Raw genomic sequence first — 26,408 nt, forward strand, 5'->3', positions numbered from 1 at the left:
ATTCAGGAGGGCGGAGCAGGATGTGACCCCAGAGCTCTGACCCCACATTCAGGAGGGCGGAGCAGGATGTGACCCCAGAGCTCTGACCCCGGAGGAGCAGGAGGGGTGCCTGGGGCCTCAATACCCCAGAGGGGAAAGAGGTGCCCGCCTTCCCACAACGCAGGCCCCAGCTGGTGCTCGTTTAGCCTGTTGTCTAGCTGGAGCCACCTGGGTGGCCACCAGGCTGCTGGGAGGGCTCGCCCCTGAGCTGGGTGTGCTGTGGAGCCCGTGACCCCCACCTCTGCCTCTGCTGGCTTTTGTTATCCCGTGCTGGGAACACCGGTGCCTGCCCACTCTGGAGGCTCTTCATATCACCGGCTCGCTGTGGCCGCTCCCCAATCCCGAGAGTGAATGTCCAGGATGCAGCAGTCACCTGCTTACGTGGCACAGGTGAGGAGGTTTTGGAAATAATCTGAGGCATGAAGGTGAGGTGCTCTCAGGCAACGGAGGTGGCATGTCCTAATGGGAAAGCCAGGCCTTCGGAGGCTGAGACCTTTCCCAAGGCTCAGCAGAGAACTCCCAAGAGTGTCTTTCCCCTGGCCTGGGAGTCAATTTCACACCAATGCCACACTCTTGCAGAGGTGCTTATGCACTTGGTCCTCACCTGCCTGGGCTGTGGGTGGCGGTGAATGGTGCCCCTCTGGGTGCAGTAAGTGGGGAGGGGCTCATGGCTTGAGCTTGGCTTTGCAGGATGGCCTGGCCACTGTGGGGCAGAGAGCACCGCCTGCCAGGGCCAGGAGAAGGCTGGCACTTTCTCCAAATTTCATGTTCATGCAAAGACACAGTCATTCCTTTCTGCAGCACAGAGCTCAGAGCTGAAGCAGCCTCCAGACCTGCCGTCATGGGTATTTGAGGACTTAAATGTCGCTGTCAGCCTATAACATTAATGTGCCCCTAAGGCTAGATTCTGGGTTTCTCCAGAGAGACGAGAAACAAGAGGAGGAAAGAGGAAGGAAGGGAGGGAGGAGGCTAGGGAGGAGGGATAGCTTCTAGTCCAGCTGGAGAGATCTGTCAACCCAGCCTGGGGGGTGGAGCTGGAGGGATCAAGCAGAATGTCCTGGAGGCAGCTGCCCTCAGTCTACTTGTGGGAGAGGACAGGAGGGAGAGGTGCCGTGGTGAGACTGACCCTTGGGCCCATGGGTGGATGACGGCAAAGGTCCTGTGGCAGGTGTGGGAGAAGCAGGGCTGCGGCCAGCTGCCCTGAGAGGCTTCAAATTCAGGCCAGATCTGCTCTGGGCAAGAGGAAGCTGTGGGTTTGGGAGCTTCAGAGACAGGGGAGCAGGCCTGTCACTCACCCTCTTTTCCTTAAAGGCTGTCACCCCCAGCAGTGCACCCTGCAGCCTGCCTATCCCCTGTGCAGCTCCAGCTCCGTCTGTCCCCAGCAATGCGCCCCACGCCCATGTCCCCCACTCCCTATGATGCTCTCGCGCCTTCTGGAGCAGCAGTGGTACCAGCTGGAGACTGTGGGAAAATTGAGAGGAGACAAAAGTGGGAACAGCAGGCCATGGAGAGAGTGTCTAAACACAGGGACTATTTGGAGATTGTCTTATTTTTGGTTTGAAATGGGCCCACCTGCTAGTATTGTACAAACGGCTCTGCTCGCTGGGCCAGGCCTGCAGTGGCTATGGGCCTATCCTTCACTGGTCAGCCTGGAGCAGCTCCTCGGACCTCAGTCTGCTCATCCGTGGGTGGAGGTGGCGCAGACCCCATCCCACTGGGGACTGGGCCAGACAGCCTGTGAGGCAGTCAGCCGGTGCCTGGCCAGAGGGCGTCTGAAAGGCCTCTTGGCTGCAGGGGGCATCTGCTTTTGGGACAGCTCTTCAGAGCCATCTCAGAAGGGACAGCATCCGCCTGTCTGCTTCAACTCCCACTGATGACGTCCATGTGTCATTAGTGCCAATTAGAGGAGGGCAGCAGGCAGAGTGCTTGGCCTGGGGCGCAAGCTCGTGGGAGGGACAATTGAATTCCCCACCAGACAAATGTGATTACCCGTGCTGCCTGGACCCACCCCATTCAGGACCGGGACATAAATGGCCAGGTGGGACCAGAGAGCTCACCCCAGCCATGCCTGCCCTCAGTCGCTGGGCCAGCCTGCCCGGCCCCAGCGTGCGGGAGGCAGCGTTCATGTACAGCACAGCAGTGGCCGTCTTCCTGGTCATCCTGGTGGCCGCACTGCAGGGTTCGGCTCCCCGTGAGAGCCCCCTCCCGTATCACATCCCCCTGGACCCCGAGGGGTCCCTGGAGCTCTCATGGAATGTCAGCTACACCCAGGAGGCCATCCACTTCCAGCTCCTGGTGCGGAGGCTCAAGGCTGGGGTCCTGTTTGGGATGTCCGACCGTGGCGAGCTTGAGAATGCGGACCTCGTGGTGCTCTGGACCGATGGGGACACTGCCTATTTTGCGGTGAGTCTCTCCTCCCTGCCATCTCTCCAAACCCTTCCCGACCCGGCACCCTATCTGGCCGTCTTTCTACACTCACCCTCCTTAACCCAGAAAGTTTTTCTGTCACCTCTCAGTGTTTAAGTTGACTCTGCTCTGAGCCAAGTCTGCACCCCGAGCTTGGGCATCATGGGAATCTCAGTTTGAGGACAAAATAGGAAAGACATGCTTTCCGTGGTCCTTGACTGCCCACCCCAAATCACGGGACCCAGTAATCCCAAGGAATGGAACTATACACAGAGGACGCACACACCACACAGACTCATGCCGCTCCACACCATACGTGCGTGATCACAGACCCCACGATCCTCGGCCCTGTAAACAATGCCCAGTACCACGTCCCCAGAGCACACATGCCCACTGATGTGGGTCAGGTGGTGGCGCATGGCCAGGCACAGCATGAGGCCTGTGCACCCATGGGATCCAGCCTGACCTACTGTGCTTGTACCCATAGACCGACTGAGCAGGTGTAGACACCCTGCCCCCACCCACAGGTGTCGAACAAGCCCCACAGGGTTCAGCCAAAACTGTTAGGATGGGCTCTTGACTCCTTTCCGTCCAAATTTCCCTCCACTCTTGTTTCACAGGGTGGAGAAAGGGGAAAAGTTTCCCTTCAAACTGGAGAGGACTTTAGGCCCTTCCACAAGCTGCAGGGGGTCCCCGAAGTGGGCGAGCCCACAGCCTACAATGGGTCCTGCTCCCGCCTTCCTTCTAATATGGGACTGGCCACCAGGGCTTCTTTGTGGATGAAACCCAACTCTCTCCACAGAAACACACAAAGGAGTGACAAAAAGTTTTATTTCCAAAGTCAGGAGGTGCCCGCTTTATCTGGGAGTGCAGAGCTGGAGCAGGGGAGCTGTGTCTGTGCGGAGTGGCCGGCTCCAGCTCTGCGCCTTGGTCTCACCATGGGATGGTGGGGCAGACAGTCCCTCTCTGCCTTTTTGGGTGTTGTGAATTCATGAGCGCAGATGGTGGCTGCTGTTTCTGGAGCTGAGCTTGCACCCTCCAATTCCCAAGACTCAGCCAGGAGGCGCTTGCCTGTGTCACTAGTGAGGCTTAGGGCCACCCAGGTAGGATGGGTGGAGCTGCCTGGGAAGGGCCCTGCTCTGACCCATGAGGCTGCACAGATTCCTGTGCACAAAGACACTCTGGCTCAGGTTCCAGCCAAGAAAGACCTGGGACAGCCCTGATTCTGGGCCGTCAGCCGTCTGGAGGAGCAGCTGAACCCCATTGCTGACAGTTTGGAGTTCTTTGCAAGCCTCTGCCATGACGCACCCTGAATGCAGGAGCGTTTGCTCCTCTCTGGGGCGGTGTCCCCCCTGCCTGCATTTCCTGGCTGCTAGGAAAGCCAGAGGAAACCAGGTGACTTTGCCTTTCCATGCACTGGCAAGGTTAATTTGTACAACAAATTCCTACGAAAACAAATGTCAGCCTTGTTATTCCTCCCTAAGCAATATGTTCAACTAATATCTTCTTGATTTCCAGCTGAAATATCACAGGCGAACTTTCTGCCTCTGTTTAAAATGAGTCTCTCGGCAAACCAGCGGTGTCCCCAGCAGGGTTGCATTGCGTGGCTTTTTTCTCTAGGGAAAGTTTTGCAGTATCTTTTGCAGATTTCTTTTTTCTCAAGGAAATGAAGAAAAGATGTTTTACCCGTGAATGTAAGATTAAAAAGAAACACAACCCAAAGTCCTTAAGGCCAAGGGCCCGAGGCTTTCTTGGGGTTTCCATGGGAAAGGCCAGGCAGGGCAGGGAAGCAGCTTCGTTTGGACAATTCTGGTGGGCTCTGGGTGGCTGGGGTGGTCTCTAGTTGCCTGGTTCCTGGCTCTAGGGTGATTTAGGGTTGGGGCAACATTGTCCTGGGGTGTGAGAGTCAGGTGGAGGAGGCGGCTAGGGATATGGGCTTGGGGTGTGTCGGAAGGTTAGGAATATGATTCTCACACACGCGTGAATGTTGGAGGGCAGGACAGGTGTAAACAACTCTGACCATCTGTTTGAGCCTTCAATCAATTAATAGATGTCAAATAGACAAATGTGGAATCCAAGAAGGGCCCTTCTTGAGTACGAAGGGCAGCCTGCTTGTCGGGGAAGGCTCCTCGCTGTCTCTCAGTGGGTCCCCCTGGTGGTCTTCTTCCCTGTGACTTGGCCTGGGGCCACCGTGTCCCTGCCCCTTAGGGCCCAGGGCAAGGGGAGCAGCCAGAGGCGAGGAGGGCAGAGGTCACCGATCCAGATCCCAGGAAGCATCCTGGGAGAATGCAGCAGGTCCAATACCTCCCTGGGCCTCAGTTTACCTTCTCCAAGCAGGGCTGGGACTAAGGTGAGGGGAACAATGCCTAGGCTGCAGGGTTTAAAGTGGTGCTTCAGGCTGGGTGTAGTGGCTCATGCCTGTAATTCCAGCACTTTGGGAGGGCAAGGCAGGAGGATCGCTTGAGGCCAGGAGTTCAGGACCAGCCTAGGCAACATAGCGAGACCCTATCTCAAAAAAAAAAAAAAAAATCCAAAATTACATGTATTTATAGAGTAATAAAGTGGTGCTTGTTCTCAGGGTTGTGCCAGTGCAGAGTGGGCACCTGCTATCAATCACCACCTTAGATGTGGCACCCTGGTTTCTCTCTCCCTTTCTGTTCACGTCCCGCCCTGTTCCCAGCTCTTCCCTTTCTGAGGCTCTGCAACTCTCCTGCCTGCATGAATGTGGGCAGCACTGGTCTGAGGCATTGTTCCCAGTCCTGATGAGGACTTGGGAGCCTCAGGCATCTTCTTAAGAAGCTCAGTGTCCAGCCCCCCAGGCCTGGGAATCCCCATGGCTAACAGAACCTGTGACCTGCTGGCAAGTGAGAGCCCTGGTTCCTGGCTGCAGAGGAGGAACCGACTCCACTGTCGGGGCTCAACTCCACTGCCTCCAGGCAGAAATGGACATAGAAGGTGTGAGTGAAACCCCAACCCCAGGCAGAACCCTCAGATCCACAGGGACTGAGGCCCGGCATCCCCAGCTCAGCCGGCGATGAATGCGGAGCTCTGCCGGGGAATGCCCTCTTCCCTTGTGGATTGGCCCAGCTTGGCTCCTTCATGCCTGGAGCCCAGTGCTTGTCTCTGCAGGACGCCTGGAGTGACCAGAAGGGGCAGATCCACCTGGATTCCCAGCAGGACTACCAGCTGCTGCAGGTGCAGAGGACCCCAGAAGGCCTGACCCTGCTTTTCAAGAGGCCCTTTGGCACCTGTGACCCCAAGGATTACCTCATTGAGGTAAGGGGTGGCCGCGAGCACCCAGGAGGGCGTGGCTGCGTGTACCATGCTGCCATCCTGTGCCAATGTCATGGTACCTTTCCTGTCCCTGATAAGTCTGGGGCCCGGGCCTGGCCAGCTATGACAGAGAGAAAGCCAAGGAGGATGGCCAGAGGCAGTGGTGGGGCCAAGGCACTTAGGATGGTCTAGCTCTGCTATCGCCCCTGAGCTCTCAAAGAAGCAGCTCTTTGCCGACACGTAGCTGACATGGTTTCTAGATTCGGGACTTGTGCTGAAGCCTCTCCCATTGGACTAGACCTTGCTCCTGGATGTCTCTCTCCTCCTGGTCCTATTAACCATCAGGTGGGATTCTGGAACCCAGGTGGCCTGGCTTTCCATCCCGGCCCTGTCGCCAGCTCGCTGTGAGGCTCGGGACAGCTCCCCTCCTCCTCTGAACCTCACTTTGCCCATCTGTAAAATGGGGATGGGAACTAGATGATCTGTACGGCCTGACCAACTCTGTCTGGGAGTTCATGGGAGCCATAAAACATTGCAAAACCCATAGGCTTCTTATGTTGCTCTAAGAGCCCCCCAACCTCTTAGGGAAAGCAACCCACCTTGTCCTTGAAGACAAAACCCTTTTAACTCCAGCACACCTGACACCTTTTGTCTTGGGCAAATAATCCTTTGGTGTGGCAGTGACCTGGGCTGGCAGTTAGTGCCAGGTCTTAATCATGGGCGCAGCTGAGTGACCACACGGGAGGCCAGTGCCATCGAAAGATTGATTGCATTTCTTGAGAGAAGGGGCACCTGTGCCTTGCAGGGCCACCTGCGGAACCCTGGGTTTGGTCAGAAGGCAGATGCAGGAACTAGGGGAGAGCTTTCTTGGGGTTTCCATGGGAAAGGCCAGGCAGGGCAGGGAAGTTGCTTCATTTGGACAATTCTGGTGGGTTCTGGGTGGCTGGGGTGGTCTCTAGTTGCCTGGTTCCTGGCCCTAGGGTGATTTAGGGCTGGGGCAATATTGGCCTGGGATGTGAGAGTCAGGTGGAGGAGATGGCTAGGGATATGGGCTTGGGATGGGTTGGAGGGTTGGGAATATGATTCTCACACACGCGTGAATGTTGGAGGGCAGGGCAGGTGTAAACAACTCTGGCCATCTGTTTGAGCCTGCAATCCATTAATAGATGGCAAATAGACAAATACAGAATCTAAGAAAACAGAACAGCTGGCTGATTGTCAGATGAGGAAACTGAGGCCCAGAGGCAGGGAGTGGATGTACCCAGGGGTTCGGGGTGTGCTGGGGCAGACCTGGTGCCAGAAGAGGTGTTCTTCCAGGAGGTTGTTGAGCCCTTACCCTGCTTCCCAGTGGACAAGGCAAGGGTGAGCAGAGAACCCTCCGGAAGCACCTCACAGGGGAGGCCAATGCCTGTGTGTGCTCAGCCCAGAGACTCCAGGCCAGGTATAGGGGCCTCTGCCTGGAGCTCTGGGCGTCCTCTGCACAGGGCGGCCCACCGGCTTTCCACAAACTCAAAGAGCAAATTAGCCACCCACATGGGTCTGCACTGTGGAGTGCCCAGAAAGCTACGAAAGGCACTTTCCACACCCGATCCCCGTTTCCATTCATGACAGCATGTGAGGAAGCCAGCCCCATATCTTGCCTCCTGAGTCTGCCTGTGGCCTCCAGCACCATGTAGATCCACGGAGCTTTCTGTGGCTGCTTGGTCCTCTCCTGCCAAGCTGGTGGTGACTACATAATATAGCGTGGCTCCACAGCTCAGTGTGACCATCAGCAAGCCCCAGGTGGTTCCTTCCCTTCATAGAGGGTACTGAATCCTCAGGCTGGGCTGCTGAACTGACCAATGATCCCCCACACCCAGTCCCCAGTGACCTTGGGGTTGGTGGAGGGAACAAATGTTCTGGCCACACAGGCTCACGGCGGGCTCAGTAGTCACTGGTTGAATGGATGTTAAGTGAACGTAGGTAGAATGTGTTTAGAAGAGAAAAGTATTTGATGGCTGGTGCAAACAGGGGATCCTGGGGGTCGTCAGCCCAGGATTTGGCCCCAGCCAGGGCCATGCAAGCCTCAAGGGTCCCTTATTCACAGAGATGAGAGTGAGGTGTGTCACCTGGTAGTTGTGGGTGGGCAGGGATGTGGCATCCCCTCAGAAGCCCAACTCTGGGGGCTCTGAGTGGGTGACCAACTGAGCCCCGTCTCGGCTGCAGGACGGCACTGTCCACTTGGTCTACGGGATCCTGGAGGAGCCGTTCCGGTCACTGGAGGCCATCAACGGCTCAGGCCTGCAGACGGGGCTGCAGAGGGTGCAGCTCCTGAAGCCCAATATCCCCGAACCGGAGTTGCCCCCAGACACGTACACCATGGAGGTCCAAGCTCCCAATATCCAGATCCCCAGCCAGGAGACCACATACTGGTGCTACATTAAGGAGCTTCCAAAGGGCTTTTCTCGGCACCACATTATCAAGGTACGTGTGGGTCCAGGGCCGAGGTCCTCGCCCAGCCTTGCCTTCCTCCCGGGCCTGGGATATCACTGACCCTGGAGAGCTGTCCACAGTCCTGGTTGGACCAGGTGTCCTCTTATCACCGGAACCTCAGGCACCTGCCTGAAGTCCCGCAGGAGCAGCGAGTGGTCTTGGCTTCCCCATCACTCTGCTCACTCCCCCACCCTCAAAGGGCCTCTGAGCTCCCACTTCCCCGCCTGGACCAAAGCGACCAACATCTTGACTTCTGCATCTTTCCTTGGGACTGGAACTGCTGTCTGTCTGCCAGGCCACCTCCCCCTTCATGAAAAAGCAGCTCAAGTTAGAACTCACTTGCTCTCGAACACCCGCCCGGGGAAGAGAGAATAGCAAAGGCGATAGCTGTCGAGTGTCCACTATGCGCTGGCCCTGGGGGAGGGGTGAGGTGATCCCTCCTTCATCACAAGAGCCCCTAGTTTCCAGCAGAGGAAGTGTGGCCCAGGGAGGTTGAGTGTCCGGGGTCACACAGCAGGAAGGGGCACGGCCTTGAAGGTGCGCTCTGGGCCCGGGCTCTAACCTCAGGGCTGCCCTGCCTCCCACTGGAGCTGCAGGAGCTGGCCCAGCCATGGCCCCATATGCATGAGGACGGCTGCGTCCCACTGGAGCTGCAGGAGCTGGCCCGGCCATGGCCCCATATGCATGAGGACGGCTGCGTCCTGTCCCTGCCTTGGCAGGAAATGGCCTGTACGAACCTCATTTCCTTCACTCTGGAGCTGTCTACGGGATTTCTTTCTGGGCTGGTGGCTCCAACCTCAAGGCTGTGAACCCCAGAAGTGCCCCTGAAATTGTCTGGATCATCCCTCCCATTTTACAGATGGGCATTCGGAAGCCCACGGAGGAGGGCTGCTGGGGAGGGGAGGGTGGGCGGCCGGTTCCCAGGCTCAGGGGGCTGCCTCCTCACAGTACGAGCCCATCGTCACCGAGGGCAACGAGGCCCTCGTGCACCACATGGAAGTCTTCCAGTGCGCCCCCGAGATGGACAACGTCCCCCACTTCAGCGGGCCCTGCGACTCCAAGATGAAACCCGACCGCCTCAACTACTGCCGCCACGTGCTGGCCGCCTGGGCCCTGGGCGCCAAGGTGCGTGCCCTGCGACCCCAACATGGTGTCTCCTGCCTGGGCCCCGGGCGTCCCCACACCTCTGTTTCCCCAGCTTCACCGTCTCAGAGGCTCCAAGAAGGGGCTCCTAAGGGGGCTCACGAGGCCACCAGAAGGGCCAGGCCTGAGGTGGCCCCCTCGCCTCTGTGATGTCTGAAATGCCACCTTTTTTAAATTTTCCACAGAAACGCAAGTGCCCCAGGACCTTATGCCCTCAGTGGGTCCTGATTCTGTTTCCCAACTGGAGTCAGGGTTTTGTGCACAGAGTGGTCCCAGGGCTGGCTGGTGGTGGGGTCAGTGTTGAGGCCTCCACAGGCTGAGACGATGGGGGTCTCCCCAGCTCTTAAACCCGTCTAGAGAAGGGGTTTTGGGGGAAGGCTCAGCCCTAGGCACCAGCTCCTCTCCCCAGCTCCCTGACCCGAGTCTCACAGGATGTTCCTGGGGCATTTAATGAGCTGCCTGTCAGGAGGAAGCGTCGCTCTAATCCTGCTGTGCCCCTCCACCACCCCTGAAGCTCAGGCCCCAACAGTTGACTGGGTTTGCCCCTGTCCAGACCTGGGACCCTCTCAGGACACACCCATCTGTCTGACACCTTGCCCCACACAGGCATTTTACTACCCAGAGGAAGCCGGCCTTGCCTTCGGGGGCCCTGGGTCCTCCAGATATCTCCGCCTGGAAGTTCACTACCACAACCCGCTGGTGATAGAAGGTAGGGGGCTCTGCTGCCATCCTCCCCTCAGAAGCCCTAGGGCTCAGCTGTGTTGAGCCAGTGAGAAAATCCCACCCTTCGTCTGCCCAGCATGGCGCCCCTGCTGTACAGCTCCTCTTGGCATGAGGCCCTTGCGTCTGCCTCATCCACTGTCCATCTTCCACGGCTGTGGTGGGCTCCCAGGGACAGGACCTCAAGGGGCTCACTGCTCACAGCTTCGCCAGGGCCCGGCAGTGGCCCCACACCTCCCTCCTCGTCCCTTTAATACTGGCTGCCATTGGCGCAGCACTGTGCATCCCAGGGGAAAGGACAAGGAGAATTTTCATAAGGGAAGCTGCCAGATGCCAAGTTCCAAATACAGGGAGGGGTGTGTGCATAAACAGGGAGGTGGTAAAGCAGGGCATATTCCAGGACACAGGAGCTCCGGCCAGGCAGGAGTGCAGGTACGGGAAGGGGAGCTGGGGGCAGCTGCTGTTGGATCACCCATACCTGAGGGTGGAGTGAGCAGGGTCAGCTCTTAGCATGGCAAGGCCAGGTGACGCTGTCTCAGAAGCTGAAAAAAGTACTTCCCTCTCTGTTGCACCAGCATCTTCCACCATATATAGACACACATACGCACACACATGCACACATGGACACACACACGTACACATACGCACGCAGAAGCACACACATGCACACACTTTTTCTCTCTCTCTGAATGGTGCTTCTTATTTTCATTTGTGCAACACGCAGAAGTGGCCTAAGAGATAGGTGCTAGGCTGTGCCTCACCACCTTGGGGACGCTGGGTGGATGACCTCACCCGCTGCCTGTTCTCCCACCTCCCACAGCTATTGTGAAGCTGGGAAAGGCTCACGCACAGAACTTGCTGTGGGCACGGGGCTGTGCTCAGCTAACAGTCGCCTGTGGGTTTTTTTTTCCTGGCTGCATAAGTAATACCTTCCGCCACTGTTGGAGTTATCTCCACACGCACAGAGAAGGGTATAAGTCAGCTTGGGCCTTAGCATGATACAGGATTTATTGCTCATTTAAACCCTGAAAGCAAATGGATTTTTGAAAACTCCTTAAGCATCAGGGAAGTCTGTCTCTTCATGATTATCTGGTTGTATTTATGGATCCTTTGCCAAATATAAGGACGCTCCTGTCACTTCACCCATCTTGAGATGGGCTGCTTTTCTATAAATATCAAAATCCCACAATTATTTCATGATTTAATCCCCATCTGAATTTTAACCAATTGCAACACCCTTTTTATTATTATCCTCTGATGTAATCAGCCTGGAGATACAGGAGCCGTTTGAGTTTGGATGGTGTAGGGGTGTCGAGGGAAGAAGGCAGAGGCAAGAGGAACTGTTTTGGCCTCATCTTAAAGGCAACAAGCTGGGAGATGGTTGGGCCCCCTGAAAGTGTCCTGCACCCCAGTCCACAGCCCTGGGTTTGAACCTCAGCTTGGCCACTTCCCAGCCCTGTGGAGTCTTCAGTTCAGGCTCCATCCTCGGTTTCTTCATCTTTAAAATAGCGCTGATGATTCTCCCCGTGCAAAACTCCCGTGAAAGGGATAGGTCATGCTTAGAGCATTTTTAGCACCCAGGGAAGATGTTAGTATCTGTACCACCCTCTTAGTTTGTTTGATCAGAAAGGGCAATGCATGCACACTGGTGAGAAGATGGAGAACAGAAAAGCATGAAGAAGTTGAAACCACCCCCCAGCTCCCGGCTCCTGGTTTCGAAGTGAGCACTGGTCACCTGGCTGTGTGTCTGTCCTGACTGCTTTTCTGGCCCATTAATTTTTTTCTTGTGACTAGGATTTTATATCTTTTTGTTGTTGTTGTTTGTTTGTTTGTTTGTTTACTTAATCTTCATCAGAAGCCTCTTCCCTGTGAATTAAAACCCCTTGTCAATTTCACACTCCTTGCCGCCTGACATCCCTTTCCTATACATAACCCAGGGGGCAGAGCCTCCTGCTGCACAGCCCCTCCAGACCACCCCGCCATGTCCACCATGCATCCGGGGGCATGGGGCCAGGCCTTTAGATCCTCCCCCAACCATGAGCCCAGCCCGTACTCAGAGCCTGGCTGCTGACTCCTGGAGTTTCAGGAACGGTGGGGCTACCTGGATGATGCCTGGTTGTGAGGATGTTCCAGTGGGTGCTAGCATCCCTGAACCTGTTTTTTTGTTTTTTGTTTTGAGACGAAATCTCACTCTGTCACCCAGGCTGGAGTGCAATGGCGCGATCTCGGCTTACTGCAACCTCCGCCTCCCAGGTTCAAACGATTCTCCTGCCTCAGCCTCCCGAGTAGCTGGGATTATAGGCGCGTGCCGCCACACCTGGCTAATTTTTGTATTTTTAGTAGAGACAGGGTTTCGCCATGTTGGTCAGGCTGGTCTCGAACTCCCAACCTCAGGTGACCACCCACCTCGGCCTCCCAAAGTGCTGGGATTACAGGCGTGAGCCACCGTGCCCGGCCCCCTGGACCTCTGATCATCAGTTTCATGTGACCGCTGGGAGGCTGGCCCAGGGAGCTTCAGGGACTCTCCAATTAGCAAACGGCAAGGAGAACCAACAAGTGTGGCCACACTATAATCAGGAGACACAGTCTCTGTGATTGGAAGAAGCACCATGTTATTCCTTTGGAAGAGGCCCTTGACAGTGGGCTGAGGCTCACAAAGGGACAGCTAGTCATCTGAGAGCACACAGCACGCTGTTGACCAAGCGGGACCTGGGGCTGTGCATGAACAGGGGCTAGACCTGCAACGCTGGCCCTCCTCCTGGGGGTGCCACATTCTCACTCAAATTGTTCCTGAGATGTCAGCTTGGCAGGTGGATTCCTTGGGTCTGCAGGACATAAATCAAAGTAGTAAAAGTGGGGGCTGCTGGGAGGATGTGCTCCTTGAATGCTTCTTGTTAACCTCAACACAGAGATACACTCACACTTACCCAGCGTTGACGCAGGGCCAGGGCTCTTCTGTGCCATCGGCAGATGGGAGTTCCATGCCCTCTTCTTTGCCCAGACCACACCCTGCAGGTTGTCACCGTCCTGGAGGCTGATTTCCAGCTTAGGTTCCTTTGAACGTGGAAGAACATCAAAGCACTTATGAAACAATCTGAGCACAGAACCCAAGTTGTTTATGAGTTTCTGTCTATCAGCAGCATCTCACTCGCACCTGATTCCATGGAGGCTTTAAGTGGCTCACCTTGATCACATCTTTCCATAGCATTCAACTAGTTTTCATAGAAACAGCAGCTCTTTCTTCCCAGTGAGTGTAGCCTGTTTGCGTTAATTGATCTTGCGAGCTGCCTGGCATCCACAGGTGTGGAAACAAAGACAGCCAGCTCTTGGTCTGCCTAGCAGGTGGGAGCAGATGGGGGGTAACCAGCCCTGCCTCCTGGCTGAAGGTGGCTGGGGTCATAGGGATAATCTGTCGGCAGGGGGAAGTGAGAGGGCCTCCACTCACCGCTCACCTCCATCCATCCCACCTTCTCCCAGGACGAAAAGACTCCTCAGGCATCCGCTTGTACTACACAGCCAAGCTGCGGCGCTTCAACGCGGGGATCATGGAGCTGGGACTGGTGTACACACCAGTGATGGCCATTCCACCACGGGAGACCGCCTTTGACCTCACTGGCTACTGCACGGACAAGTGCACCCAGCTGGTGAGTGGGGCTGGGCCCGACACTGCACCCTCCCTCCTCCCACGTCCCCCAGTGGAGGCCTGGCAGGTGGTGGCCCACGAAGGGTAGCAGGCACAGCTTTGGTTTCCCCTGACCCTGAATCCCCCTGCGGTCCTCCCTCTTTTCTGTATGCAAGGGAGCCCTGCTGCCGAGAGGCCATTTGTGTGTGTATGCACCTCCCTCTCCAGCAATAACCATGGCTCCCAGTAGTCCACACCCACGTGCCAGGCTTCCACACGCTGCATTTTAAAATATGCTTTCATTATGTAAGCAACACACACATGCACTTGCCACTGAAAAGCGCAGGCACTGCAGCTAAAGAGAATGCTCCCCTCATCCGCTGCCGCCTCCCCTGAGATGTCCACTTGTTGGCTCTTTGTGTCCTTCCAGACCTTTTTCCTGTGTGTTTCAGGAAGCCCTTGCAGGTGTTAGAAACCTTTTGTGTTTTTTAAAAAGTCGTATTGAATAGTTTACAAATTTTTCAACAAATGGGACGCATTTTTCTGGTGATTTGCCTTTTTATTGCTGCATAGTATTCCACAGGATGGGGTTTTCACCATGCACCTGACCAGGGCAGGACTAGGTGAGGAAATGAAGTGCCGGGTACAGGATCTCAGGGAGCACCCGTCCTCAGGGCTGTGCACGCTGGGTGGAGGCACAGGTTGGCACTTAGACTGGAGCCAACAGCAGGTCCTGTCCTTGGCTTCTGGTGAGTTCAGGGAGTGACTACTAAAATCTCCTCCTTTGCTTCTCCTATCTTGGTCCAAGCCTGTGCTGAACTGTCTCCCTATCAATCAGTGTCTAGGCTGTTCTCAACTTTTCACCAATAGAAAGAAGCTTCCGGAAAATCCTTGTCTATGTAGGAAACCGTTTTCTCATGTAGATTTCTAGGCGTGAAATTGCTGCTCAGAGATGTGAGCATTCCCTTGAGTAAATCTTGCAAAATGCCCCTCAGAAAGCCCATCTGCTGCTTCCTCCCACACACAGGACGAGAGGGTGCCCGGTTTTACTGACCCATTGGATTATTAATATTGTAAATATTTTCTGTCATTTGGGAGGAAGACATGTCAGTGTTGTTTAACTTGAATTTTCTATTTGTGGACTTGAGGATCTTTTCCTCTGCCTCTTGGCCATTTGTTCCTGTTTTCTGTTCATTCCTGTGCTCGATTTTGCCAGTAGGTGGTTTGTTTTTCTTACTGTTGGTTTCTAGGAGTTCTTCTTATATGATGGATGTTATTTCATAGTTTGTGTATATGTTACAAACATTTCCTCCTATGCGGTAGCTTTACTTCTCACAATGACCTGCAAAGTAAGTGTTGACGTACCCATTTCACAGATGGGGAGACTGAGGCTTGCTGGGATCACACTGCCAGCAGTCATACAGAGTGAAGATTCAAATACCAGTCTGTCTGACTTTGAAAGCTGTGGCCGTGACAGCAGATTTCATTGTAATGAGGTTTATAGTGGATTTTCCTTCCTAGTAAACGGGTCGATTGGGATTTGTTCTTCATGTGGGTGAGCCCCCAGAGCGTCCCAGTCTTCCAAGCAAAGGTTCCTCAAGGATGAAGGGAGACAGAGCTCTCGGCCGGCACGGCACCCATTGTCTCCGGCAGGAAATCAGCTCCTTTTGTCCCAGACGGGGGTGGACACTCTCTCCCACTTCCCTAGAGCTCCCACTGGTGAAGCGTGGGCCCATGTAAAAGGCACCTTGGCCAGGGCTCATGGGGAGGAGCGGCTTCCGGCCAGGCAGCACTCACTGCCCCTTGCAGGGCCTTGGGGCCTTTGATCCCACTGACTGCTGACCATGAGAATGCCTCTCTCCAGCCTCAGGAATGCAGACCCGCCTCCCCTTGCAAGAGTCCTCCACTACCTTAAGTAACAGAATGAGAATGTTCAGTCTTGTCTCTCCTTTAGCAGATAAAAGAGGGGCACAAATTCTGCAGCCAAAATCCGGCCTAGTCTAGCTATCTCAGTGAAATAGACAGGCCAAGACAAGAGTGCTGCTATGGACCAGAGTGCCCAGAAGAGTGTAGTCCTCCCTCCACCTGGCCAACACCCGGCATCTCTGGGCCAGGGTCGGCCTCTGGGGGCCAAAGGGTCATTGGGACCCTTTGGGCTCCCAGGCCTGGCCCACGATGGCCCCTCAAGCCATTGCAAGGGACACAAAGCTATAGGCGACGGCAAGGTCAAGGGTGGCTGCTGCTTGGGAGCGAAAGGGAAGGAGCGAAAGTGAGTCCTAAAAAGCTCAGCCATCTGGGACCTTCAGGGATGGGGCTGTTGGGACCTCGAGCTCTGGGACCTGCTGACCACATGAACAAACTGGGCAGAGCCTGGCAGCGGGTGGGCAAAAGAACAACTGACTCACAAAGAAAATGCTCGATTTCAGGAAACACGTGTTCTTTTCTTTTCTTTTTTTTCTTTCTTTCTTTCATTCCTTCCTTTTTCTTTCTTTCTTTCTCTCTCTCTTTTTTCTTTCTTTCCTTTGTTTCCTTCCTTCCTTCTCTTTTCTATCTTTCTTCCTTCCTTCCTTTCTTTTTTTTTTTTTGACGGAGTTTCCCTCCTGTTGCCCAGGCTGGAGTGCAATGGCACAATCTTGGCTCACTGCAACCTCTGCCTTCCGGGTTCAAGTGATTCTCCTGTCTCAGCCTCCTGAGTAGCTGGGATTACAGGCACATGCCACCATGCCCGGCCAATTTTTGTATTTTTAGTAGAGGTGGCGTTTTACCATGTTGGCCAGACTATTCTCAAACTCCTTAACTCAAATAATCCATGTGCCTCAGCCTCCCAAAGTGCTGGGATTACAAGCATGAGCCACCATGCCCAGCCATGGAAATGCATTTTCTATCTAAGAAAACTTAGCATTAGGTTAGAGAAAACTTTCGTTTTCTGGAAGATTCTCTCATGCCCCAGTGATGGCATAAGACCTCTTGATGTGAGGGCTGCCATCTTTCCTGCGAGGCCAGCCTGCAGCCTCAGAGTATCCAGCTGAAGCACCCCACGGTCACAGCCATCTTGGTCCTGGATGACCACCTTCCAATTGTAGCTACAGCTCCCAGCTGTAGCATGGGGTAATGCTGAGCACAGGGAAAACGCAGCCTTGGCTGCTTTGAAGCTGAAAGGAAGCCACACTGCAGGGCAGCTGAAGGGCCTGCTCGGCGCAGCACGTAGGGCACCTGCCAAGTACCACCTTCTGCCACTTGCTTTTCCCTGGACGGCAAGCCCTTGAGCACAGAGACCACGCGCTGCTCAGCTTGGTGGCTTTGCCACACCCTGTCCACGGGGGGCTCGCCTTAAAGGCCTGTTGACTGAGTGAAGATGAACCTGTCAGGCTTCAGGGGCTCAGGAGAGGATGAAGGACTCGGAAAGAAAGTCGCTCCTGAGCGGGACTGGGGGCTGCTTCTTTGGGAGCCGGGGGCTGTTGCGGCCACCTTGCTCTTCCCCGTGAGGTTTCTGATGTTGGCTCTAACCTGGCCGGGGAGAAAGACCTGGAAAATGCAAGTGTTCCAGGGAAGCAAACTGCCCAGGGTGGCTGCTCCTTACCGGGTCCTGGCCATGGACGGAAGGGTCCCCTCGGGGGTCAAGCCCTGACACTGCAGCCCCCCGATCCCACAGGCACTGCCTCCCTCCGGGATTCACATCTTCGCCTCTCAGCTCCACACACACCTGACCGGGAGAAAGGTGGTCACAGTGCTAGTCCGGGACGGCCGGGAGTGGGAGATCGTGAACCAGGACAATCACTACAGCCCTCACTTCCAGGTAGGAACCTGTGCCCCACCCCTGCCCCGCCCCCACACCCGGCCACCACACGACCTGCTGGGCCTACTGTCTCCTGACACCATAGGGATGGCTCCAGGCTGGCTTCTTTCTCCTGGGCCAGCCCCACCCGCCCCCACGATGTGGCCTGTGCTCCCCGCTTGGGTGTCTGGTGTCTGATCGTAGGGAGGGCCTCTGGCACGTGGCAGATGGTGGTGGGATTCGGGAGACCCAGGCAGCCCTCTGGTCACGTCAATCTTGGTCTTGGATAACCACCTTCTGGTTTGAATCTACGCTGGCCAGAAGCCACACTTAGCCGGCCCTGGCTTCCACTGTAGAGGCTGCGGCAAAATGGACACCCCCAGAGGTCAGGGAGGCCTGAGGGAGGACACCGTGGCCGGGGGTCCGGTCTGCAGCTCTCTGAGGTCTCCTCTCCCCCCACCCCTTGGCTCTGCCTGCCCCAGGAGATCCGCATGTTGAAGAAGGTCGTGTCAGTCCATCCGGTGAGTGCCCAGCAGGGAGGCTGTCCCGTTCACTGCCACCAGCAGGAAGGCTGTCCCACTCACTGCCACCAGCAGGGAGGCTGTCCCGCTCACTGCCACCAGCAGGGAGGCTCTCCCGCTCACTGCCACCAGCAGGGAGGCTGTCCCGCTCACTGCCACCAGCAGGGAGGCTGTCCCGCTCAATGCCACCAGCAGGGAGGCTGTCCCGCTCACTGCCACCAGCAGGGAGGCTGTCCCGCTCACTGCCACCAGCAGGGAGGCTGTCCCGCTCACTGCCACCAGCAGGGAGGCTGTCCCGCTCACTGCCACCAGCAGGGAGGCTGTCCCGCTCACTGCCACCAGCAGGGAGGCTGTCCCGCTCACTGCCACCAGCAGGGAGGCTGTCCCGCTCACTGCCACCAGCAGGGAGGCTGTCCCGTTCACTGCCACCAGCAGGGAGGCTGTCCCGCTCACTGCCACCAGCTGGGGTGGCTGAGAGGGTTGGGGGGTGCCACCAGAAGGAGAGGGACACCCAAAGTGATGGGGGGAGGGAGAGTCATCCAGGGCAGGGGGAGGGTGCCTGTGGGTGGCTCTGGGCTGGGCTGCCTCATGGAGAGACTCATTTGGGAGTTCATGGAGAGACGTCGGAAAGGGGGGAGCAGACAGGACACTCCCAGGCAACACGTGTCCTCAGCCTGATGGGCCGACCACAAACCCGAGAGTGTTTGGGGGAGATGAGGGCACTAAGGCAAGCAGTAGAGCCCTGATCCCACAGAAGGCCAAGCCCAGGCCTCGGTGGGGACTTGCCCAAGTCCCTTGAGATGTGTCATGACCCACCAGCCTGCACCCCCACTGGCCCGGGCCCTGGCCCTGTTGTGACCCACTGGGTCACAGGAGCTGATGGTTTACAGCTTCCCCGGGGACACTCAGCCTGTGACCTTCGCACATGAATCTGCTGGGCTCCTTGTAGTGGACGACAGGGACTGTACCCCAGAGGTGCCGTGGCATGCACAGTGGCGTGGTCCCATGGGGGCGGGGCCTTGAGCACCTGCCAACGCCAGGCAGCAGGTGCTGATGGTCACGTTGGCTTTTCCTCAGGGAGATGTGCTCATCACGTCCTGCACGTACAACACGGAAGACCGGGAGCTGGCCACAGTGGTAAGTCACCCCCACTTCCCCCTGCACCTGCCCAGGGCGAGTGTTCAGCCTGAGCCATCTGAGGAAGGAGGACAGGTCTTGACTCCTCACTTAGGGCACGGGCTCATCCCCGCAATAAGCCAGTCATTCTCAGCTCCCCGAACCCGCAGTGGCAGCATCACCAGGGATCTTGGGATAAATGCAACCTCCTGGGTGCCACCCCAGGCCCACTGAGTCAGAGACATGGGCGGTGGCATCGGGCAATCCATGTTTTAACAAGCTCCCAGCGGATGTTGACCCCTGCTCAAGGTTGAGAAGCACTCACACCTGGAAGCTTCTCAGCACCCGGGGCTGGTGTGGGGAGAAGCTGTAGGACAAGAGGTTGACCTTTGTCCCGTGGAGCTCAAGATGCACCAGGGAGACAGGCCTGGAGCACCTGCTGCTAACAACACACAAAATTACAAAATAAAAATTTAAAAACCAGGTTGAGGAGCCAGAGGTACAGGGACCTGGGAGGGCCTCGTCAGAAATGTGGCCGTCACATGGAGCCCAGGGGAGAGGGCGGAGGTGAAGGCAGGCTCTGCGCAGGAGCTGCGCGCGGGAAGGCCCAGAGGACCAAGAACATTCTCAGGATGGAAAGGAGAGGAGGAGAGGGTGGAGACATGGGTGGGGGTCAGGCAGGGTGAGCGTCAGCCGAGGATGCGTTCTGGCTGCACTGCAGAGTTCAAGGAGCATCTGCACTGGAGAGATCCATCTTCAAGGCTGGGTATGCAGGCAGCACCAGGACACGGGCAGCCACGTGATTCATCACGCAGCAGGGCTGCTTCCGGGAGCCAAAGGGGATGCTGTTCACAATTACCTGGGTCCCAGGCACAAGCCAGGGCTGTCCTGGCAAATGGGCCACCTTGCCAGTGCATCTGTGCCAGCTGCTTCGGTAACCATGGTGGTCTCCAATAACTATCCTGTGAATTGTGTGGCTCAAGGGGAGCAGACCTGGGTTACAGCTACCCCGACACCCCTCAGCGCCAGGAACTCAGTTCCATGTTACAGCCCTATTCTTTGTGTTTTAATCCAGTGTGGATTCACCTGATGTTTACTGAGCCCAGACTGCCATTGTTTTTTTTTTTTTTTTTTTGTCGAGACGGAGTCTCGCTCTGTCACCCAGGTTGGAGTGCAGTGGCGCGATCTCAGCTTGCTGCAACCTCCACCTCCCTGCAACCTTCATCTCCCGAGTTCAAGCGATTCTCCTGCCTCAGCCTCTTGAATAGCTGGGACTACAGGCACCCGCCACCACGCCTGGCTAATTTTTGTATTTTTAGTAGAGATGGATTTTCATCATGTTGGCCAGCTGGTCTCGAACTCCTCATGTAATCCCTCATGCTGGGATTACAGGCATGAGCCATAGCACCCAGACAGTGTTTGTATTTTCACAGGTGAGCCATAAAGGCTCAGAGAGGGCAGGCATTTGACCAAAGTCACACAACTGATAGACGGCTGAGCTGGGATTTGACCCAGGGCCTTGTGCCTCAAAGCTCTTACCACACCCTTCCTGTCCCCCTTGGATTTCAGGTGACAAGTGTCCTAGGTCCCTGATCACACACTCAGGGTGGGGGGCAGGACAGCTTTGTCAGTCCTCTATTCTCTCTAGAGGAGGTGCTCAGTATATCACAGCAGTGGCTGATGTCGGGTGCTTGCCACAGCTCAGCACTGCTCTAATAAACTCATCCTAACCATACCAAGCCTTGCTGAGACCTCTCAGCAGATCCCACCAGAAGACACAGTGAGGTCCAGCCACTCAGGCCACACAGCGAACAGGAGGCAGGGCTGGTATGGGTGAAGGTGCCAACCCCGACTTTGCCGCCTCTCGGCTAAGCACCTGTGCAGTGACTGAGTGAGCTCACACACACAGGGCTCTGCAGGTGGAACACCCCAGGCAGGGCCCCAGCATCGGCCCCATTCTGCAGGCGCAGCCCCGGGGCCAGGGATGGGAGGGTCTTGCCGGGCATCCAGCGAGGAGACTGCATATTCCCTGCCCAACCTGGCTTCACGGCGGCGGAACTGACGCCACGTCCCAGGGCGTTCAGGGCTGCCAGGCCTGGTAAGCACCACTGACAGCTCAGATGCCCATTCTTCAGGTTGAGGCCCTCAGTGCCAGTGTCCCGGCAGGCAGTTCTGCGGCTTCCCCGGCCCATGCCCTCCTCTTGGCAGTGGCTACATCACAGCACCAGGTGGGATCAAAGGGGAGGACAGCTCCCCAGGTGGACCTGAGCTTCTCACGCTCTGACAAGCCCTTGCCTGCTGATCCAAGACACAGCGGCCTTTGAAATTCGATTTCCTTCCCCAGGTGAAAGAGGAGAACAGATCCTACACAGGGTCAGACTCAGTTCCCTTTTGATGTCTGTGGCGGCGGAGGGTGGGGAGGGACAGGAACTCACACAGGAGGGCTATCGTCCCGATCTGATGCAGGCGGGATGGATGAGAAAAGCTGGGAAAGGAGGAATCTGGCCCAGAGAACAATGCTGGCAAAAACCCGTCCTGGCCAACAGGTGCCAGGCTTGGTCTCAGGGCAGAACTGCCCCATGCTCTTTGTCTGCACGGAAGGAGGGGCGGCAGCTGGTGTAAGTGCCACACTGAGCTTTGCCCAGTCCCTTTGTTCTGCCATAAAGATCGCCTTTCTTCCCCACCAGCCAGATGAAATCCCCAGGCCCACAGCAGCTTCACAAACAGCGGGGAGCCTGGAGGGGCAAGGGTGGCCAGGGCGTCATGTCCCAGCCCCTGACCTGCTGGGGTCTGAGCTGCTGCCGGGGGAGCTTTGCTCTCTCCAGCCCCAGCTCCTCCAAGCTGCTGCTGTTCTTCCTCCTGTGGCTGAGGCTCCACGGTCACCAGCTCCAAGAGCAGCAACCCAGCGAGGGGCTTAAAGCTGGCAGTGGGGACTCAGAGGGCGCCTGCCCTGCCCCGCTCATGCGATGGCAGGCCGTAGGGTTGCCGTGAGAGGCTGGAGGTTGTCGCGGCCTCTAGTCATGGTCCTGTGTTCTAGAGTCCCTGCTCCCGTCAAAGCCACGTTCGAGAAATGACTGGTGGGCGCGGCGGGGCTGCAGTGGAAAGGGCCTCCCTTTCAGTCCTTGGCTCTAGGCTCTCACTGGAGGTCACAGGGACAGCTTCCAGACAATGGCTGGGAGGCTGGGTCCACTCAGGCTGTGCTACCAATGCTGTGGCCACCACGGGGCATCCCCTTGCCCGCTCTGAGACTCAGTTTCTGAATCCATAAAATGGGCACAATAACACCCCATCCGCTTCTCCCGTTTCATTTTTCTTCACAGCATCATCAGTACCTGATAGGAATTTCCTGGTTGACTCACTCACTGCCTGTCTTTCCTGCCAACGGTGGCAATTCCGTCAGGGCAGGGACTTAGTTGCCCAGAGCATGCCTGGCACGGTGCAGTGAACAGACGAGTGGACGCAGTGAACACGTGGGTGCGGCGAAAGCTGCTGGACGGCAGCATCTGCATGGCACGGCCCAGGGCTGATGGCTCTTCTCCAACTTGCAGGGGGGCTTTGGGATCCTGGAGGAGATGTGTGTCAACTACGTGCACTACTACCCCCAGACGCAGCTGGAGCTCTGCAAGAGCGCTGTGGACGCCGGCTTCCTGCAGAGGTACTTCCACCTCATCAACAGGTGAGGACTCCCTGCACAAGCTCCCTGCCCCCAGGGAACCCCGACACAGAACCTCGGGCCTGTTAGGCGGCTGGGCAGATTGGAGGAGTCCAGGCTAAGTTCTAGGCGCAGAGACCTGTGGCGGCGTCACTCACCCCTCCCCTCACTCATTTCCTGCTGAGTCTGGATTTGGCTTGAGAGCCTCCTCAACCCAGCCCAGAGCAGCCATTACCCACCCGCCAAGGTGACAGGAGAGGTGAAGCCGTTGCTGGTGAAGGCAGCATCTGGGGTGGCCTGGCGGAGGCAGCGGGGCTGGGGAGGAGGTGGCAGGAGGGTCGCCCCAGGGACAGGACTTGAGCTGCAGGGAGGTGTTGCTGGTGCCCACTGAGCTCCCTGCCCATCGGCTGCTCCCCAGCCTGGCTGTTCCTTGTCCCCACCAGGTTCAACAATGAGGACGTCTGCACCTGCCCTCAGGCGTCCGTGTCTCAGCAGTTCACCTCCGTTCCCTGGAACTCCTTCAACCGCGACGTACTGAAGGCCCTGTACAGCTTCGCGCCCATCTCCATGCACTGCAACAAGTCCTCAGCCGTCCGTTTCCAGGTACGCTGCCATGGGCCTGCGCGGGGCATGCAGTTGGGCAGGCCTCATGGGGGGCCCCAGTGCGGGGTGACGGGCCTGCACTCCAAACTGCCGGCAAAAGCACTCACACAAGACAATTAGAGCAAGTGCCAGGTGGTGACACACGGGCCTAGACAGACAGACAGCCAGCAGAGAGAGGAGAGAAAGAGAGAGAGAGAAAGAGAAAGAGAGAGAGCACCAATAACGAGGCAAGGAAGGGAGGGCAGGCACCCTCTCCGGGTGACACCTCCACACTGTACCGAATGCCAAATGCCGGTGGTGTCAGCAGGGCGCACTAACCTGCCCCTTGCACCTAAAAATAAAGCGCCGGGGGAGGGGAAGGTGAGAAATGAACCAGTCTGAAGCTGTGAGCTGGTTTTTTCCTCCTTATCTGAGACCCACTGGTATTCAAAGGCATCTAATTTATCCTGAGCCCAGAGGGTTGCGGTCAGGAGCCCAGGGCCTATGCAGAGTTAGTCGCATAAGGTGCCGCAGCCTGGAGATCCAGGAAGATCCTTCCCAGAAGCATTTGGGAGCCGGATTAACTGCTAAGTCAAACATCCTCAGCACCAAGGGAAGGAAGGGCTAATACTGGCTTGCTGAGAATAGTGTGGGGTGGACGTCTGATGGGGTTGAAAACTTGGCATTTGGTGTAGCCTTGAGGGGAAGAGATAGCTAAAAAATATCAGAGCCTGCAGCCAGGGGCTCTGGTTGCTACATTAGGGTGAATGATTAAATTGAGTGGGGACAGAGGCAGGGAGAGGCCTGGATGACTCCCAGGTTCCTGACTAGGTGAATGGGAAGCCAGAGGAGGGGGCATTTACTGAGGTGAGGACCCCCAAAAAGCAACTTGGGGGAGAAGAGTGAGTTCAGTTTGAGACAAACTGAGTTTGAGGGCAAGAACCCAAGAAGTGGCTGGGAAGTGGCTGGGGAAGCAGCCACCCATCTTGCCCCTCCAGCCTCAGTTTACCTCCTGCTCCCTTCCTTGCAGGGTGAATGGAACCTGCAGCCCCTGCCCAAGGTCATCTCCACACTGGAAGAGCCCACTCCACAGTGCCCCACCAGCCAGGGCCAAAGCCCTGCCGGCCCCACCATTGTCAGCATTGGTGGGGGCAAAGGCTGAGGGGGGACCTACCCCTCCCCCTCCTCCATGCTGTCCCTGTGGGCTCACACCGGCACTGTGCACTCTACTCTGTGACGATCCCCATGGAACAGCCCTGCACGCCCAGGATGAAGGGGCCAGACCACGTCCCTGCCTGAGACCACGGTCCAGTCCAGCTTTCTTCCCCCAGGCTCCCCTGCATGGCTGAGAGGGTGTGGGTGCCCTGTTGACCTACCCTGGACCGAGTGGACCACGACCTCGTCCATTTAAACCCGGCTGACTCAGCGCAGGGACAGCCTGCACAGTGGTCCAGGGTCCAGCCCTCCGCCAGCCCTGTTCCGCCTCACTGGGTGTGGCCAGGCTCCTGGGACAGGCGCCATGCTGGGCCGGGGCGTGGAATCACCGGGAACGCCCCCGCCCCTGCCCCGCTGCTCCCGGTGTGCGGCGGGTGCAGGTGCCGCTTAAACATTTCCCTGCTGAGTGGCTCGTGTTTCACAGTGGGCGGCTTCCCTGCGACGGAGGCAGGACCAGGCATTTAGCTAGTTAGAGACTCGCCTCGGAAATTGCTCCATTCCTGAGTAAACAGATATTTTCGCCCACCTAAAGGGAAGCCCTGACAACAACTATCACCAAAAGACGAGGCGGCAAAGATCCAGCGGGGCTTCTGGGCGCCGGTTCCACGGGGGGTGGAATTATTAGCACCAGCTTGCTTCTCTGGCGGTGGGGCCAGCGCAGAACAGGCCGGGGTGGAGTCAGGGCTGTGCTTTCCGCGTGGTTCTGTCACTCAGTGGAGTGTGCCTTGGGCGGGCCATTTCACATCCCTGACCCTCACTTTTCTCATCTGTGAAAACGGGGCTGATGCCGTGCGGGCTAATGAGCCAATAAAGCTCACACTTGGGCTGGCACCCACTGGAGGTAGGTATGTTTGCACTCCGGGCCGTCGCTCCAGGAGAGAGAAGCTTGCTCCGAGCCTCCTCCCTGTGCCAGGCGTGGTATCAAGTGCTTCCCCCTGAGCGTCCTGAAGCTGCCTCAGCTGGCCTGGGTGGGTCTCCCCTTCCTGCCCTCTGAGCTGCCTCTCAGGGACAAGTTCAGGTCTTTGATGGTTTCTGGAGAGAGTAACAGATGCGCCTGTGTTCAGCCAGTTCAGCAAAACGCTGCCCAGCCTCCTGGGGAGAGAGGGAGATGGATGGGCCTCGGAGTCCCCCTGCATCAGCTAAGCGGCTGCTTCTTCTGCAAGGCACTTCATCACAGAAGGGAACTCACGAGCCCAGGAGCTCTGCCTCACGTTGTATAAATCACAGCTTCTTGTGGCCCATAAGTCACAGGGCGCTAGCACTGTGAAATGCCAGGCCCCAGCCTGGAGAGCCGCTCCGGCCCTCTGTCATCTTTACAGCCTGGGTGACAGTAGACATGGAGCAGCCCCAAGAAGCCTCTTCCCACGATCATACCCAATTGCCAGCCCAGAGAAGGGTCCCAGGGTCCTGCTCAAACACCTGGGGGGCACTTGTAGCTGCCGATCTCGAGCAGGGAAACTGAGACTCCCAGATAAGTACCTCACCTGGGGCCCAAGAGCAGCAGTGATTGGGAATCCCAGCCAGCGCTGGAACCTGCCACAGCGACAACCCCACCCCCACCTCACCCCCCACTCACTCTCTTGCTCTCAGGCTGGTTATTCTCTTCCTCTTGCAGAGACAGCAGCCGTGTCCCCCCGACCCCGCTGCAGCAGCACCCGCACCTGCCACACCCAGATAAGCGTAACCCCGTGGTCACTGAGAGCTGCCACTTGCCCCACACTGAGGCTATGCACAGCCGTAGCAATCTTGTGAAGCCATGTAGTTTCTGTTTTCATTGATGGAGGAGGAAACTGAGGCTCAGAGACTTAAAGTTAGGTGCCAAGGTCACCCAGAGTAAGCCGGGGAGCTCAAAGTGTCCCCAGGTCTGACTCC

General features: G+C 56.9%; 1 protein-coding gene across 3 annotated transcripts; it reads left to right on the forward strand.

Moving 5' to 3' along the window:
* The first annotated feature begins 92 nt into the window (after positions 1-92).
* On the forward strand, positions 93-25,376 carry DBH (dopamine beta-hydroxylase). Of its 3 annotated transcripts, none has more exons than XM_054520859.2 (13): positions 93-429; positions 1,351-2,442; positions 5,575-5,721; positions 7,924-8,181; positions 9,139-9,315; positions 9,940-10,042; positions 13,531-13,697; positions 17,328-17,471; positions 17,933-17,971; positions 19,049-19,108; positions 22,636-22,763; positions 23,183-23,342; positions 24,352-25,376. In XM_054520859.2, the coding sequence occupies exons 2-13, from the start codon at positions 2,104-2,106 to the stop codon at positions 24,481-24,483; spliced, it is 1,854 nt and encodes a 617-aa protein (XP_054376834.2). In that variant the 5' UTR covers positions 93-429; positions 1,351-2,103; the 3' UTR covers positions 24,484-25,376. The 3 variants fall into 3 exon arrangements, with proteins under 3 accessions (XP_054376834.2, XP_054376835.2, XP_024108152.3); XM_054520860.2 differs by having other exon boundaries at positions 94-429; positions 2,329-2,442; XM_024252384.3 differs by lacking the exon at positions 93-429 and having other exon boundaries at positions 448-2,442.
* The last annotated feature ends 1,032 nt before the right edge of the window (positions 25,377-26,408 follow it).

Source organism: Pongo abelii, chromosome 13 (assembly GCF_028885655.2).
Source record: "Pongo abelii isolate AG06213 chromosome 13, NHGRI_mPonAbe1-v2.0_pri, whole genome shotgun sequence".
Classification (NCBI taxonomy): Eukaryota; Metazoa; Chordata; class Mammalia; order Primates; family Hominidae; genus Pongo; species Pongo abelii.

Coding starts and splice junctions, on each gene's coding strand:
- DBH (XM_054520859.2), top strand. CDS start 2,104: ATGCCTGCCCTCAGTCGCTGGGCCAGCCTGCCCGGCCCCAGCGTGCGG. Junction 10,043..13,530: donor CAACCCGCTGGTGATAGAAG/GTAGGGGGCTCT, acceptor ACCTTCTCCCAG/GACGAAAAGACTCCTCAGGC. Junction 17,972..19,048: donor AGGTCGTGTCAGTCCATCCG/GTGAGTGCCCAG, acceptor GCTTTTCCTCAG/GGAGATGTGCTCATCACGTC.